The sequence below is a fragment of the Lepidothrix coronata genome, unplaced genomic scaffold (assembly GCF_001604755.1).
Source record: "Lepidothrix coronata isolate B3197 unplaced genomic scaffold, Lepidothrix_coronata-1.0 Scaffold1, whole genome shotgun sequence".
Lineage (NCBI taxonomy): Eukaryota > Metazoa > Chordata > Aves > Passeriformes > Pipridae > Lepidothrix > Lepidothrix coronata.
The window spans coordinates 8,787,467-8,800,527 of record NW_016690181.1 but is presented as its reverse complement, the minus strand read 5'-3'; the positions used below and the strand labels follow the sequence as shown (position 1 = coordinate 8,800,527).

The following is a 13,061-nucleotide window of genomic DNA, read 5'->3' as shown; positions in this document are numbered from 1 at the left end:
ACCTATGCTGTTCTTTCACCATGGTGTTCACTCAAATGAGAAACATGCAGAGACCGAGCATCTTCTGACTTGGTTTTTTTTTCCTTTGGCTTGGATTTCAGGACAGTTTTTATTGCATGAGACACTTCTTAATCAAAAGCAGTCAAGGACATTTTCAGCAAAATGGGGAGTTGACACACAGTTCAAGTTTTTCCACTGTTTACTAAAAAGGTTTTACCTGCCATGTCACCTTCAGCCTGTAGATTTTGGATGGAGGAGGGGCTTTGAATTAAAATGCTACCTCACTGAAATTCAACTATCTTCCCAACAAAAAAGGATATAGTAATATGTTACATAATACTGGGGCCAAACCTTTACTGCTCATTTCCTTAATGAAACGCTACAAGAAGAGAGAGGGTTCCTATAAGGAAATACTGTAAAAAAAAATATATATATATATATATATTCTTACAGGAAAAGTATGAAAAAGCTGGGATTAGAGAAAGAAACTGAAGCTAAAAAGGGGGGCAGGGGAGAAACAATCAAGTTAATTATGATTTCTTGGATAACATCCATTAATTAACTCATATACATACACACATACACACACACACACACACACAGAAGAGACACACATTCCCAAAGTTGCTGTGTTTCTCCTCCTTTTAAGTTCAGCCTTTCTAGTTCTCAATCAAAAAAGTAAACCACTACATTAGCCCAAGGTGCTATTTTTGGAGCTGAAGTCAGACATAAACTTCTTTTGAGTTTAGAGCTATACAGCCTTGGGACTGAGGAGTGAAATGTGCTCATGGCATCAAACCAGGAGAGCACAAGTGTTTCCCTCATAAATTATGCTAATCAATTTTGACAGTAGTTGGCGTCTCCTCTCCTTTTTTTTTGTGGCAATATCACTCAAGACATTATGGCTTACAGAACCTGAGCTATTTTCCTCATGTTCTCTGTTAGAGGGTGAATGTATGAATTGGACAACACTGAGGAATTTAATGAACTACAGCATGTGTCCTTCTTGTGTCATGGCTGTTCAGTCAGTTGCCTCTATAGATATGCATTTTGAAGAACAGCATGTAAAAGAGTTACACTGCTCGAAGTGTAAACTTTTTCTCCCCATACAAGACAGGTGGGATCAGTATCTATCTGTGCTCATCATTTTCCACTCCCATCAGACTTACTCACCCGCAGGTTCTGGATGGTCTTTTCATCCCTGTCATCATCTCTGTAGAATTTCCCCAGAACCACCTTGAGCTCTGCCGTCTTGAGCACGATGGTCTTGCCCAGGTCGGTGACACAGTGAGCTGCCACCACCACTGTGCGCTCATTCACCAGGGCCCCGCTGCAGATGAGGATCCAGGCCCCTTTCCGCAGACTGTTCTCCTTCACCCCGTTGGCCGTGCGATAGATTGCTGCTTGCCAGGGCCACCTGGTAGAGGTCATTATCTTCTGAAGTGTGATGTTTTCTGCCTTTCCACAGACTGAGGAAACGTGAAACAAAAGTTAAGTAACACCTTTTCCCCACCAAAGAATCTGAATGTTACTCTTGATTCCTTCTTAGGATGTGCCAAAAGAAACTAAACTGCAATGACTAGCATGAGGGACAGTTGTCTAATTAACTTCTATATCTGACCTGCAAAATTATAGGAGTATTTTATATAGCTTTAAAAAAAAATAAATCAAATTTTCCATTATTCTATGAATTCCTGAGTAAAGTAGGAATATGGATTTAGCACTTGAGCAGGTGAATTTTCACAACAACCTTATCGAGCTGCATTATAATGAGATGACTGCATAAAGAAATGTAAAGAACATCCCTGATTCATGTTTATCGTAGAACACCACAAAGCCAGCATTGCACTAAACCTCACCCTAGGCAGTCACAAAGTACTTGTGAGGCCTTTCCTGACAATAATCTTTGCACATGCCTATGAGAACAGACTTGTCTTGCAACAAGAATGTTGAAGCAAATGCATCTAAATCATCAGTCATCCTGGGGAAAAGAAAAAGCTCTGCCTTGTTCTAGAAGCATGTCACCCAGGGTCAGACCTGGAGTAAAATCCCCTATATTAGAAAATGTTTATTTCCAGTGAAAGAGTTACATCATATGGTTGCATTTTTTAGTCTCCCTTAGGACACTTTTTTCCCTGGGATGTAGTGTGGGCATGTCCGTAGTGAAAAACATTGAATGCAATACTTTTCAAAATACATGATATGATCTCAAAGTAAAACTACAAACAAGAACAATAAAAATTTGTTTGTTGTTAAGATCTACTTTTCGCAGTACTGGGTTTTACCAAATCTTGTGATGTTCCTACCCTAACTTACTTTGTTCACTAGCTCTGGATAAGATTTTATCTGGACTTAGAGTTTGCAATACGAACCCTTCCTTAGCAGAGTTTGTTAAAGGAAGAGCCTCTTTAAAATTGCCGACTCTCCACTTTATTGCCTAAAGTTTGATGGTGGTGTCAGCTGTGTGCCACAGTATATAGGAAAGTGTTTTCAAATCAGGAGAAAAACTCAGTAAACCTTTTGCTCAATGGAAGGGTAGAAATTAATGGTAAATTACAGTGCTGAAAGATCACTTTACCATCAACTGCACAAGTTCTACTGGTGGATGAAATGACACATATATCCTTCAAGCTTTATCGCTTCTTTCTCCCAGCTGGAAGCATAGGCAGCCTACACTTCTGGGACTCCCTAAATATCTAAGACGAATACACATTATGTTCCCTCATCCACCCAAGAGATATGTGCATTTTTTTTTCCCTTGGAGACTCACTTGGAATACACACAGGGGCTCTCCCACTCCATTTTCCTGTCTTCAGACAAGTCCTCCTGCTGCTACCCAGGCGGCGGTAGAATGGAGAAACACATTCATACTGGAGCTGAGTGTGCAGGTGCTGGTACCCTGGGGGCAGTTCTCCAAATGGCAGTGCTGGCTTCTTGGTTGGATAGATTTGAAGCTTTTGCTTGCTGAATGCAGAAGAGTAAAGTTGGTGCAAAGGTGTTTCTCTGTTTCAAGGCACAAAGAACACAATAATTATAATATTATAAAAGCAATCATTACCCTAACTTTATCACCAGTTGTGTTAAGTATCATTTTAAAAGTATATGAAGTTTGATTGTGAAAGAATAAGGCAAAAATATCATTCCAGCAGAGTTTAGCAATGCTCCCATTTACATATATATATACACACACATATATAAATACACATATGTTTATACATTTTCTCTTTGTGTCTCTTTTTTTTTTTCATTTTACAGTTTCTAAATTGCAATCAGTTGTCTCTGAATGTGGAACAGTTTTTGCCATTCACAAAAGGACTGAAATACCATTTTTAAATAAAGAAATGACACCTGAAGTAATTGCTGTAATTAATTCTCACTGGGGAGGAATTAGGCACATCTTTTCTCTAGTGAACTTTTTAATAGGCAGTATTAGGAATTGACTCAGATTAAATCATGTTGCTAAAGTTGCTTGGTTTAGCAATTAATGGAGATAATTGCCTCACCACAGAGATTTCATAATTTCATAATCACTAAGCTTCCATTTAGAAATTGTACTGATTAGCTGAAACATGGCATAATAATTAAAAATAAATATATGCACCAGCCTAGATATGATCCATAAGGTTGACTACAGTCATACTTAAATTTTTATCCCTTAGAATGTGTCCCTTGCTCTAATGCTTAAAAGCCCATATCCAAAAAAACCTATTTATGTCTGAAAAATTCAGCAGGAAATTAGTTTCCCTTGAGATATCTGGAACTGCCTGCATCCAGAAAAGACATAATTTTACTTTTTCTCATGACAATTCCATTTTTATCACAGAGAGACACAGACACCTCCATCATACCCAATCTGTGAGACAATACTTAACAGGAAAGTAAAATTACTAAGAACAAGAGCAACGGCAAGTTTCTTGTATTTTGGAAGGAGGATGAGAGCTGCTGTAGTCATACTTAGACTGCCAGGGTCCCATTCCAAACTCACATGTGACTTGCAATATTGCACAATCCAGACTTTGCCTCACTATTGACCTATGAAATGGAGATTCTACTTCAAGGGATTAAAAACAGCACAAAAACATGAGATGGAATCATCTCATGGCATCTCATGGATGTGGGGGCATGTACGTGCCCTCACACAGCTGGTGTTAATATCTGAAACATTTAGCATAAAAAGACCTGTATTCAAGTGAATTGAGAAATTTAAGCAAGAAAAATCTCCTAATGGCTACTAAAGCCTCATGTTGGCCTCTCAGGGAATCTCTACAGTCAGACATCACAGACCTGGAGAGTGGGAGAGTGCTTGGGAAGTGCATGCTTGCCTTGTTCCTAAAACCTTCTCTAGGCATCTGCTACTGGCCGTTGCCAGAGACGGGATATGGCTTGAGCTGGACCTTTATTCTGACCTGATATGACTGTTCTTAAGACCAAAGATGAGGACAGCTCTTGCACTGCATCTAAAATTAAATGAGTCATGTACTGCAAAAATAACCCTGAAATGAGAAATTACTACTTGGACGAAAATGAACCTGAACATAACTAATTCAGATTGGGTTTATTTCAGGAAATCATCAGAAGAGTAAGCTCAGGAAGGTTCTGATCTTTCATTTTTTCCTCCCTTCCTACTCTACTTCCTCCTCTCCTTCATGCCCACACTCAACCCAATCTCATAGTGCTTTGGATGGTGAAACTTACTGGGAGCAGATTACACTGCAGATTACATTACATTGTTCCCTTCTCTCCTTTTGCTCTCCCCGCACATTTTTTCACTAAGACGGCACATGTTCATATTTTAACACACATCATTAGCCCAAGGAACTGTTCTCAGACTGTTCTCATAGTCTGTCACAAGCTTGAAAGCAGAATTCCAGCATCACCCTGTAGTTTGCACATCTCTATCTGTGCATTTCTTCCTGGCTGCCTCCAGCAGCTTCAACCTGTGCTTAATCAGACCTCCCCTCCCAGCAGCTCTCATTGCTTGGTTATCAGTGCATTTGTAGGAATTGATGCTCAGGCAGGCTAAATACACAGAGTGAAAAGGAGAGGAAGGAAAAAGAAATCACATTTTTTCTTTAAACTGTAGTTGAGATATTGCATTCTCACCTTGACTGAACCTGCATTGGAAGCACTTTCTGTCTCACCAGGTCAGAGATCTTTGGCTCTCTGCAGGCTAGAAAAAATATAATGTTGCACAGTACTTTTTCACATTCACAGCTCAAGTGCTATGGTTCATACACATTTCCAACCTTTCCTCTCACTAGCTATAGTGGACTGGATTAAGAAAAGAGGCAGTTAAGTTACGTGCATTAAAATAAAGACAGACCCTAAACCCTAAAGCCTTGGAAGAATACTTCTCCACAGTTCGCAAGATCTGTCCCATTTACAACAGCGGAAGCTACGGAACACCTTCTGCACTGGCACTTTCAGACATGGAGGAGGATTTTTCCATCAGTGTGTCTGAATGCCAGATTTACACCACTATGGCTGATGGGTTTGTATCTGAGCAAACTTTAGAAATAATGGAATTATATACAAAAATACTTAATTTCTATCTGTGTAGCCCCACACAGATAATCCCAGTGACTCGGCATACAGAGAAAGGTGGCAGGATGTTACAGACTTCTAAGAGTCTGTGTACTCTTGGAAGGAACTGGAGACTCTGATTCAGGGGAACACCTCAGAATTACCTGAACAAGCATAAAATAACAGAAGAGAGATCCAGGATTTCTAGTTTTGTATTTGTTTACTTTTAGAATAGGATAAAATATTCAGGTTTATCAGTTCAAATAACTCTGCCAGGGTCTCCTTCCTACTGCACAGAGTGGAAGAAAAGAAACCTTGCAGGATGGATTTTATCTGTATGCCTGAACACTTGTATTCTGTGTGATTTAACAATATCTAGTTCTTTGTGATTACTATATATGTTAACCGTTATGTCACTATCACAGTAAACATCAATAAAGATGCTTTTTACAGATGACTATACTCTTCAGGGGGAGAATATTTTCATCTAAAATAACAGAATAAAGAAAATTCCCCAGGAGACAGATGCATTTCCTTATATTATCATTACTTCAATTTTCAAAAAGTCCATTAAAATATGTGTCAAACAATTGCTTTGATAAAATGAATTTGGCAGTTCTACAGCCCAAATTCATTGATTCATTGATTCATTCATTCATTCATTCATGGATTTATAAACAGTTATAATAGCTCCAGGTCAATAGCATAATTCCCTTTCTAGCAAAGGATTTAAAGGTGTGATTCAGTGTTTTAATGAATACAGATAGTTTAAGCATGGACTCAAGTGGTTTTCTGAACCAAATCTTCAAGGCAATGTACAGCCTTGGCCTTTTCCACTCATGATTGGTCCCATTCTTAAAAGGATTGGTCCCAATCTTAAAAGGATTGGTCCCAATCTTAAAAGGATTGTGAGAGGAGAGTTGTTCCCTATGACAGCAACTGATTGTTGTCAAGTGTCTCATGAGACAATCATTTCATTTTATTTCAATTCCCTGCTGATTTTCTTTGATTTTGATCTTATGCAAATTTGATCCTAGAATAGGGGTAATAAGGGTTTTAGGGAACATTCCTTTCCCTGTTTAAAGATGGAATCTTCTGGAATCACTGGCATCTTCTCTGTCTGAATATAGCAGCCAGTAGGGCTCATGAACTACCTATCTCAGTATCAGGTATCAGTCAGACAGCTTATTCTTAGAAAAATGATTGTTTGGTGAGTGCAAATTATATTAAACAAAATCCAGTAAAACCATAGCAGCTGGTGTGAGTTGTGGTAAAAAAGTTTGTAAACTACCTTTTATGCAGATTGGTTGCTTCCCTGACCATTCTCCATCGTCTTGGCAGGTCCTCTGTTCATTCCCACTAAGAACATATGAGTTGTTACAAAAGAAAGCAATGACTGTGCCAATTTTTGCATAGCGTCCATTCAAGAGCCCAGTGTCTTCTACTACTCTTCTGTAGCCATTGAGTGGGCCACCGGGATCTGAGCAGTTTTTTTCATCTAGAACTAACGATAGGGGAAAAAGATAGTAACCATTTTATCACGTTCACTATGTTATTTTCACCCATCAAATTGCTTGGCATTTCATTCTCATGTTACTAAACAATCTACAGTTTATTAAAGATGCCTTTTCAAGACCATTCTGGGATCCCTGTCTTTGAAAATATCAAATATTAAAGAAGAAATTATAATATAGAGATGTCTGTTTATAATACATACTTTAGTCTTCACGAAAGGCTAAGATTCTCAAATTGTTAAAAATTCTCAAATTGTTAAAACCATAAGAAGTAGCTGACAATACTGAAAAAGAACCTTGACTTGACATGGTGCTACTATCCCACTAACATTAACAAGGCAACTTCAATAACATAAAAGGCTATACTTAAACTATTTGCAGGAAATAGGCCCTTGTCATTCATTTCCCTCTTCTGTGCATTCAATATTTCACTGGACTTGGATAATAAAACTAGACTACTTCATTTTACTTTTATGTTTGCATGCATGCAAATGTATGCATTTTGTTTTCTTAGCACTGAGAGATCTCAATAATCCAGGGAAATATGGGAATTGAAAGAGAATATATATATGTATTTATTGATACTAAAAAGTAAATATGGAAAGCCTACTCATGCTATGTTCTGCCTATAAAACCTCTTTTACTTCCTCCTTCCCAGTATTTTCCCCTTCTTTTTAATTCTTGTTGTTTTTGGGTTTGGGTTTTTCCTCTCAATAAACTTAATTTTTTGGCCTAAATCAGGATTGACTATTTGATGCTAGTAGATGTTTTTCCCTGTATTTTTAACTCTGCTCTTTCTATTTAGCATGTGACAAGGTACTAATTTTTCCCTTTGGATTTCATTTCAGTTTTCTTGTCAGGACGACAGTAACATGCAATTCTGTTTAATTCGTCTGCCTGATGTCTCCTTGCATGATAACCAGCAAACATCCAGTTTAGACAGCTGGTGTTGGTGCTGCTCTGCTTACAGAGGGCCGAAGACTGAGACAGATCAACTGACCCGAAAGGACCTTTTCATATCATTGCTTCAGACTTGACTGCCTGCTGAGCCTCACTTCACAAAAGCACCAACATATAACAAAGCACTTAGACATTTATTTAAATCACTTTGAAATCAACACAATTACAGTGCAAAGATATGGCCTTGTCCTGTCCCCATATCCTCATGCCACCAGACAAAGCCCAACTCAGCAAAGCATCTAAACACACAGGTAACCCTAACAATGCAAGTCTAATGAAGAGCATATGCTTTTAACATTGAGTAAAATCAAGCTAAGCATACATTTCTTTGTTTTATGGGTTTTAGTACACGCTCGAAGCTATATATGTACCTAAATACTTTTCCACAAGTCCTATTCAGTAAACAGTGAGGACGTTTGAACTTCCTCTCAACCAGGAGAAAGGGAAAAGCAGAGCCCTGTCTCCTTTTAATTTGGCTCCCTTTTCCTTCTTTGTACCTCACAGGCCTTCTCACTTGTGAACCGCAAGTGAATGGTAACTTGATAGCAGCTAAAGACCACAGGGAATCCACCACAGTATAATGCTTTATTTTCAAGTTGCTTTCTGCACTGATGGTTAGCCTAGAGGCATCATCTGATGAGTGGAGTATACATTTCCAAATGTACCAAAAGCTTGACCAAATAGGTCAGTTAAGACCTTCTCTTATTTCAGTAATTTGAAGAGTAATTGTCTTCTTCCCTAAGCTCAGGTTTATGACCTTTTTGATAGATTAAAAACAAAGAGAAAACATCTGGGAAGGAGAAACCCAAATTACATCGCCTAGCACTTCAGTAACAGCCAAGTCTAGAGACAGATGTTTCTATAGATCTTTAGCCAGGAACATTATGCAGCAGGGACTTAGCATGATCCTGACATTACATTCACTGCAACTGGAGACATTCTCTCTAGATGGAAGAATGCTTAGTGCTTGCTCTTTCAGATGAACTTGTATACAGATCTTTTCCAACACTCTCCCCCAAATTTACATTGTTTGACATAACACACTTGTAAAAGCATTTTTTCAATTGATACAAATTATTTTGGAATATGGAAATGAAATTGTGCCATACAAATCAACTAAAGAAAAATTAAAAGTCTCTTTGGATGAGAAGAAGGGGCTTGGAATTTCATAGGTATATCAGTGTGAATGGTAGTCATGCCATCTTGCACAGTCAGAATGAATGGAAGTTTCTTTTTTATCCATTTTTCTGTAGGATGGGAATTCTGTTGAAATAAGGGTCTAGCCTTCACAGAGTAAGCCCCTAGTGACCTCTGCAGAGCGCACCAGATTTCTGCAGAGAAGGTGTCATGGATACATAATAATGGAAATAACTATTCATTGTTAAACAATGTCCCTCACTTGGCTTTGGTCCTAGACATTTTCAATCTGTGTATAAAAAGGATATATGCCTAAAGTCTTTGAGGATATTAGTTTTCAGTCAATTGATGTTTCAGTCAGACCTTTATGTAAGAAAGTCTTGCAGGCTTGGGTTCCAGCAGAGTAAAATAAAAATTCCTACTGCTTCTTAAAGACAGGAAGACAAAAGAACATGTTAAGTCACAGATCTACCAAATTTCAAGTGAGATTTGAATAGTCTAGTTTCATGGGCATACATTGGCCAAAGTATTTCATAAGAATTAAAACTTAAAATGACCTTACCACATTCAGGATGATGTGATGACCAAATCCCATCAAGCTGACAGTAGGCAACACGGCTGCCTTTTAAGCTGTAACCCGCGTTGCACTTGAAGTAAACCTGGGCCCCGTATTTAAAGTCATCTCCTTCCACAATACCATGAGCGGGAGCACCTGGAGTCCTACACATCACCACTGACAGTTCAGATATTTCAAAAAAATCCACTTTATTACAAAAACAGGACTGTGTTAGGATGATTCTATATTTAGAACATTGAAAAAACAACTAAAATGGACACAGGAGTAAAAATTAAAAGCCTGGTATATGTTGATCTTTAGAAGGTTGTTTAGGTGTCAGTTCTACATACACTTATATATATGTCACTTTTCAAAGCCTATATAGATCCATTAGTTTCAATGGGATTGCTCAGAAGTGTGACGTGATCATGTGCATGTGTTTGAATCATTAAGGATCATTTTTTCAAAATATTAGTACTTGAAACACTTTCTATCTTAAAAGTGGGTTTGAATGAACTACTATGCCTGGTCAAGAAAAACTGTAGATCCTTAAAAACCTTATACTAAAATTCTTTCAAATTCTTTACATTTTTATAGAGATTTGCAGATAACATTGCTGAAATATTAAAGCATCGTTATTTGTATAGACCAAACATTAGCATAATTACATTAAAAAGGAACCTTGATATTTACTAAACTGGAATATTTACCCTTTCCACAGGGTTCACTCTATTGGGGAAATACGGATGATGGTCTATATATAACTACTGCAAGTAGTAAACATTAGATTAGGCATCATAAGCAAGATTTCTCTGACAGCATCAAACCAACCATACTAAATCAGAACAAAAGTCCACCCAGCACAGAAACCTGTCCACTTGTGGTAAAGAGTACATTTTAAATAGAACAAGCATATAGGATACTTTCCTGGCATATTCTGTCAGCATTCAGAAGTCTGAAGCTCAAGGTCTAGAAGAACTAAAATGGTATTTTTGGTATAACATACCCTGGTGATATTTTTTTAACATTTATTTGTCTTAGTGTTTTCTAAACTCAGCTACATACTTGGTGGCCACAATATCTTGTAGTAATGAGTTCTACAGATTAAGGGCTGCATGAAAAATGCACTGCCTTCTTTAGTTTTGTTTCCAGCCTGACACCTGATAATTTTATTTGATGCTGTAATTTCTTTGTTATAGAGACAGAGAATGTCCATGTCCTATTAACTTTCTCCAAGTCACTTTTAAAGACCAATTTCCTGTATGTAGAAATTACATATGGGTATTTCTGTAGGTAGAATTCACAGCAATGTAGGAAACACATGATTTATTATACACACAGTTATCCATCTCTTTGTCTCTCTTTGCCTGGGTCATTCATTGTGAAAAACCGCATGAGAAAGGATTCAGTGCAACACTTAGATATGCATATAGGTTTTTTACCTAGGACCTGTAATACTCCACTGAAGATATATAGATGAATGTTAAAGAGATCAATCCCTACTTTACGCTTTTAGAATTTGATTTTTTCTGTTTTGCCTCATAGCTAATTGCTTGCTAACCTGAAGCCAAATTTCAATCCTTACACTTCCAGAGAAAAAACTTTTCTAAGGCCTCTGCCCTGTAATCCTTACACAGAGCACACATAAATATATCTGTTTATATGGATTGTGGACCATTCAAATATTCACATAAGGAAGACATCAAATAATGAATTGGAAGAATCATTTGTGCACTAGTGAGCACAAGTCTTGGCAAGAAAAACTGTCTAATGTTTAAGCATTAGAGATGGGCCTGGACTCAGTGCTCCTAATGAAAACACATCCCGTTAGGAGAGCTCAGCGTTTCCTCTTGGCTCCAAGTGTTTGGCATCAGTATCATTGTCAGCAAAAGAATAATGACAAAAATTCAACAGAATTTATTTCTAGCCCTTGACATTTCTCATGTAAAATATAGACACATATACATGCATATATAGGTGGATATGTGTATACACAAGCACAGAGATAAATGAAAGGGAAACAATGGGAACATAGATTTTCTAGGTGTTTTAAATTCTCAGAACACTTATCTTTGCAGTCATGATCTTTGTGTTCCCAGTCACTCCCTCCATATCTTTCTCTGTGCAGCAATCCATTTCCCTGCATTTATGTTTCTCTCTTTCAATGTAAAGTCACACTGAGCTTGTCAAATGAGAAAATTAGATGAAACATCTGTTTCATCACTCAGAGTTCTATTTTTTATCATAAATACAGGTTTTCTGTTTTGTATGTGGTCCAGTTCAACTCTGCAGAACAACTTTTGTGTTCTAGGTCCATCCTGGAAAATTTTCACAAAGCCACACTTACTTACTTATAAGTATCTGTTCTTGTTCAGTCTCCTAACTCATTAAGCTATTTCATTTCTAGTCCTTTTGATTTTTTCTGTTGTCACACTTTCTTTAGATTCTTTGTGCATGTGTGAGCCAGCTGGAACAGCTCTGGTTTAACTTATTATGTAAATTCAGTGTTTCCTACACAGGTTAATTTAGTACTGAACTATGGCCTAGAACAGAGGATATGGAGGCAGAAGGTCAGGAGATCTAATCATAGTTAAAAAACTGTGGTCGTAGCTGGGTTGCTTCATCTGCTGTATCTGACAAATGAGAACACCCCTTTCATCATAGGGATGTCACAAGCATTAGCTCATAGCCACTTATGTTACAGAGCCACTGCAGGGTTCCTCTGATGGCAAAACAGTTTAGTATTATTAATAGATGTGTCCCTTTTGTTACCCATGCCTTTAGCTACTGCTTGTCCATTCTCTTGTAACATAGGGTCTTCCCTCATCTTCTGTCCTTTTCTTTAAAATTTGCCACTAGAGGCACAGCCACTCCATTTATTTTGTTAAGTTCAGATAATCTTGTTAAGTTCCTTTGTTCTCTCTACCAGTTAAATGTGGTTTTGAATCTTGGGGTGTTCTCTGCATTTCAGTACCACAGCTGAGCTCTCTGTTTTCAGTGATATTATCTAGCCTGAAAGATTCATACAGTTACTCTAGTACTTGCTTCTACTGCTTTGGTTTGAGCTCTATAGGGTTTTTTTCCCTCTTCAGTTTGACTTGCCTTTTATCCCTTTCACGTAGTACGCTTCAGGCATCTCTTCTGCACCTTTTCCCTTTACAGACAATGGAGTTTTGAACAGTTATTATGAAGGGAATCCTAGCCCGTGTGCTTCATCCAAGTTCATCTTATCTTTTTTGCGGATAGCTTCCCATCAAGACTGTGATTTTGACTGGTTCTTATATCTTTCAGAATGTGCAGTGTATTCCACTGAATTTTAGGACAGCCTCCTTTGTTTGAGATATTTTATTGAAGTCTTTCAACATTCTCTT

The 13,061-nt window shown here is 37.8% G+C and overlaps 1 protein-coding gene across 2 annotated transcripts in view; it reads right to left on the bottom strand.

Annotated features, from left to right (window-relative positions):
* Positions 1 to 13,061, bottom strand: part of PAMR1 (peptidase domain containing associated with muscle regeneration 1) — a 59,250-nt gene that overhangs the window by 1,142 nt on the left and 45,047 nt on the right. Inside the window, exons 7-11 of one of the 2 annotated variants that reach the window (XM_017813973.1) lie at positions 9,697 to 9,867; positions 6,815 to 7,027; positions 5,104 to 5,170; positions 2,771 to 3,003; positions 1,174 to 1,469 (exon numbers count right to left, since the gene is read on the bottom strand). In XM_017813973.1, the coding sequence (XP_017669462.1) occupies positions 1,174 to 1,469; positions 2,771 to 3,003; positions 5,104 to 5,170; positions 6,815 to 7,027; positions 9,697 to 9,867 (980 nt within the window). The remainder of the gene's footprint in view (positions 1 to 1,173; positions 1,470 to 2,770; positions 3,004 to 5,103; positions 5,171 to 6,814; positions 7,028 to 9,696; positions 9,868 to 13,061) is intronic. The other variant, XM_017813983.1, reaches the window with a different exon arrangement.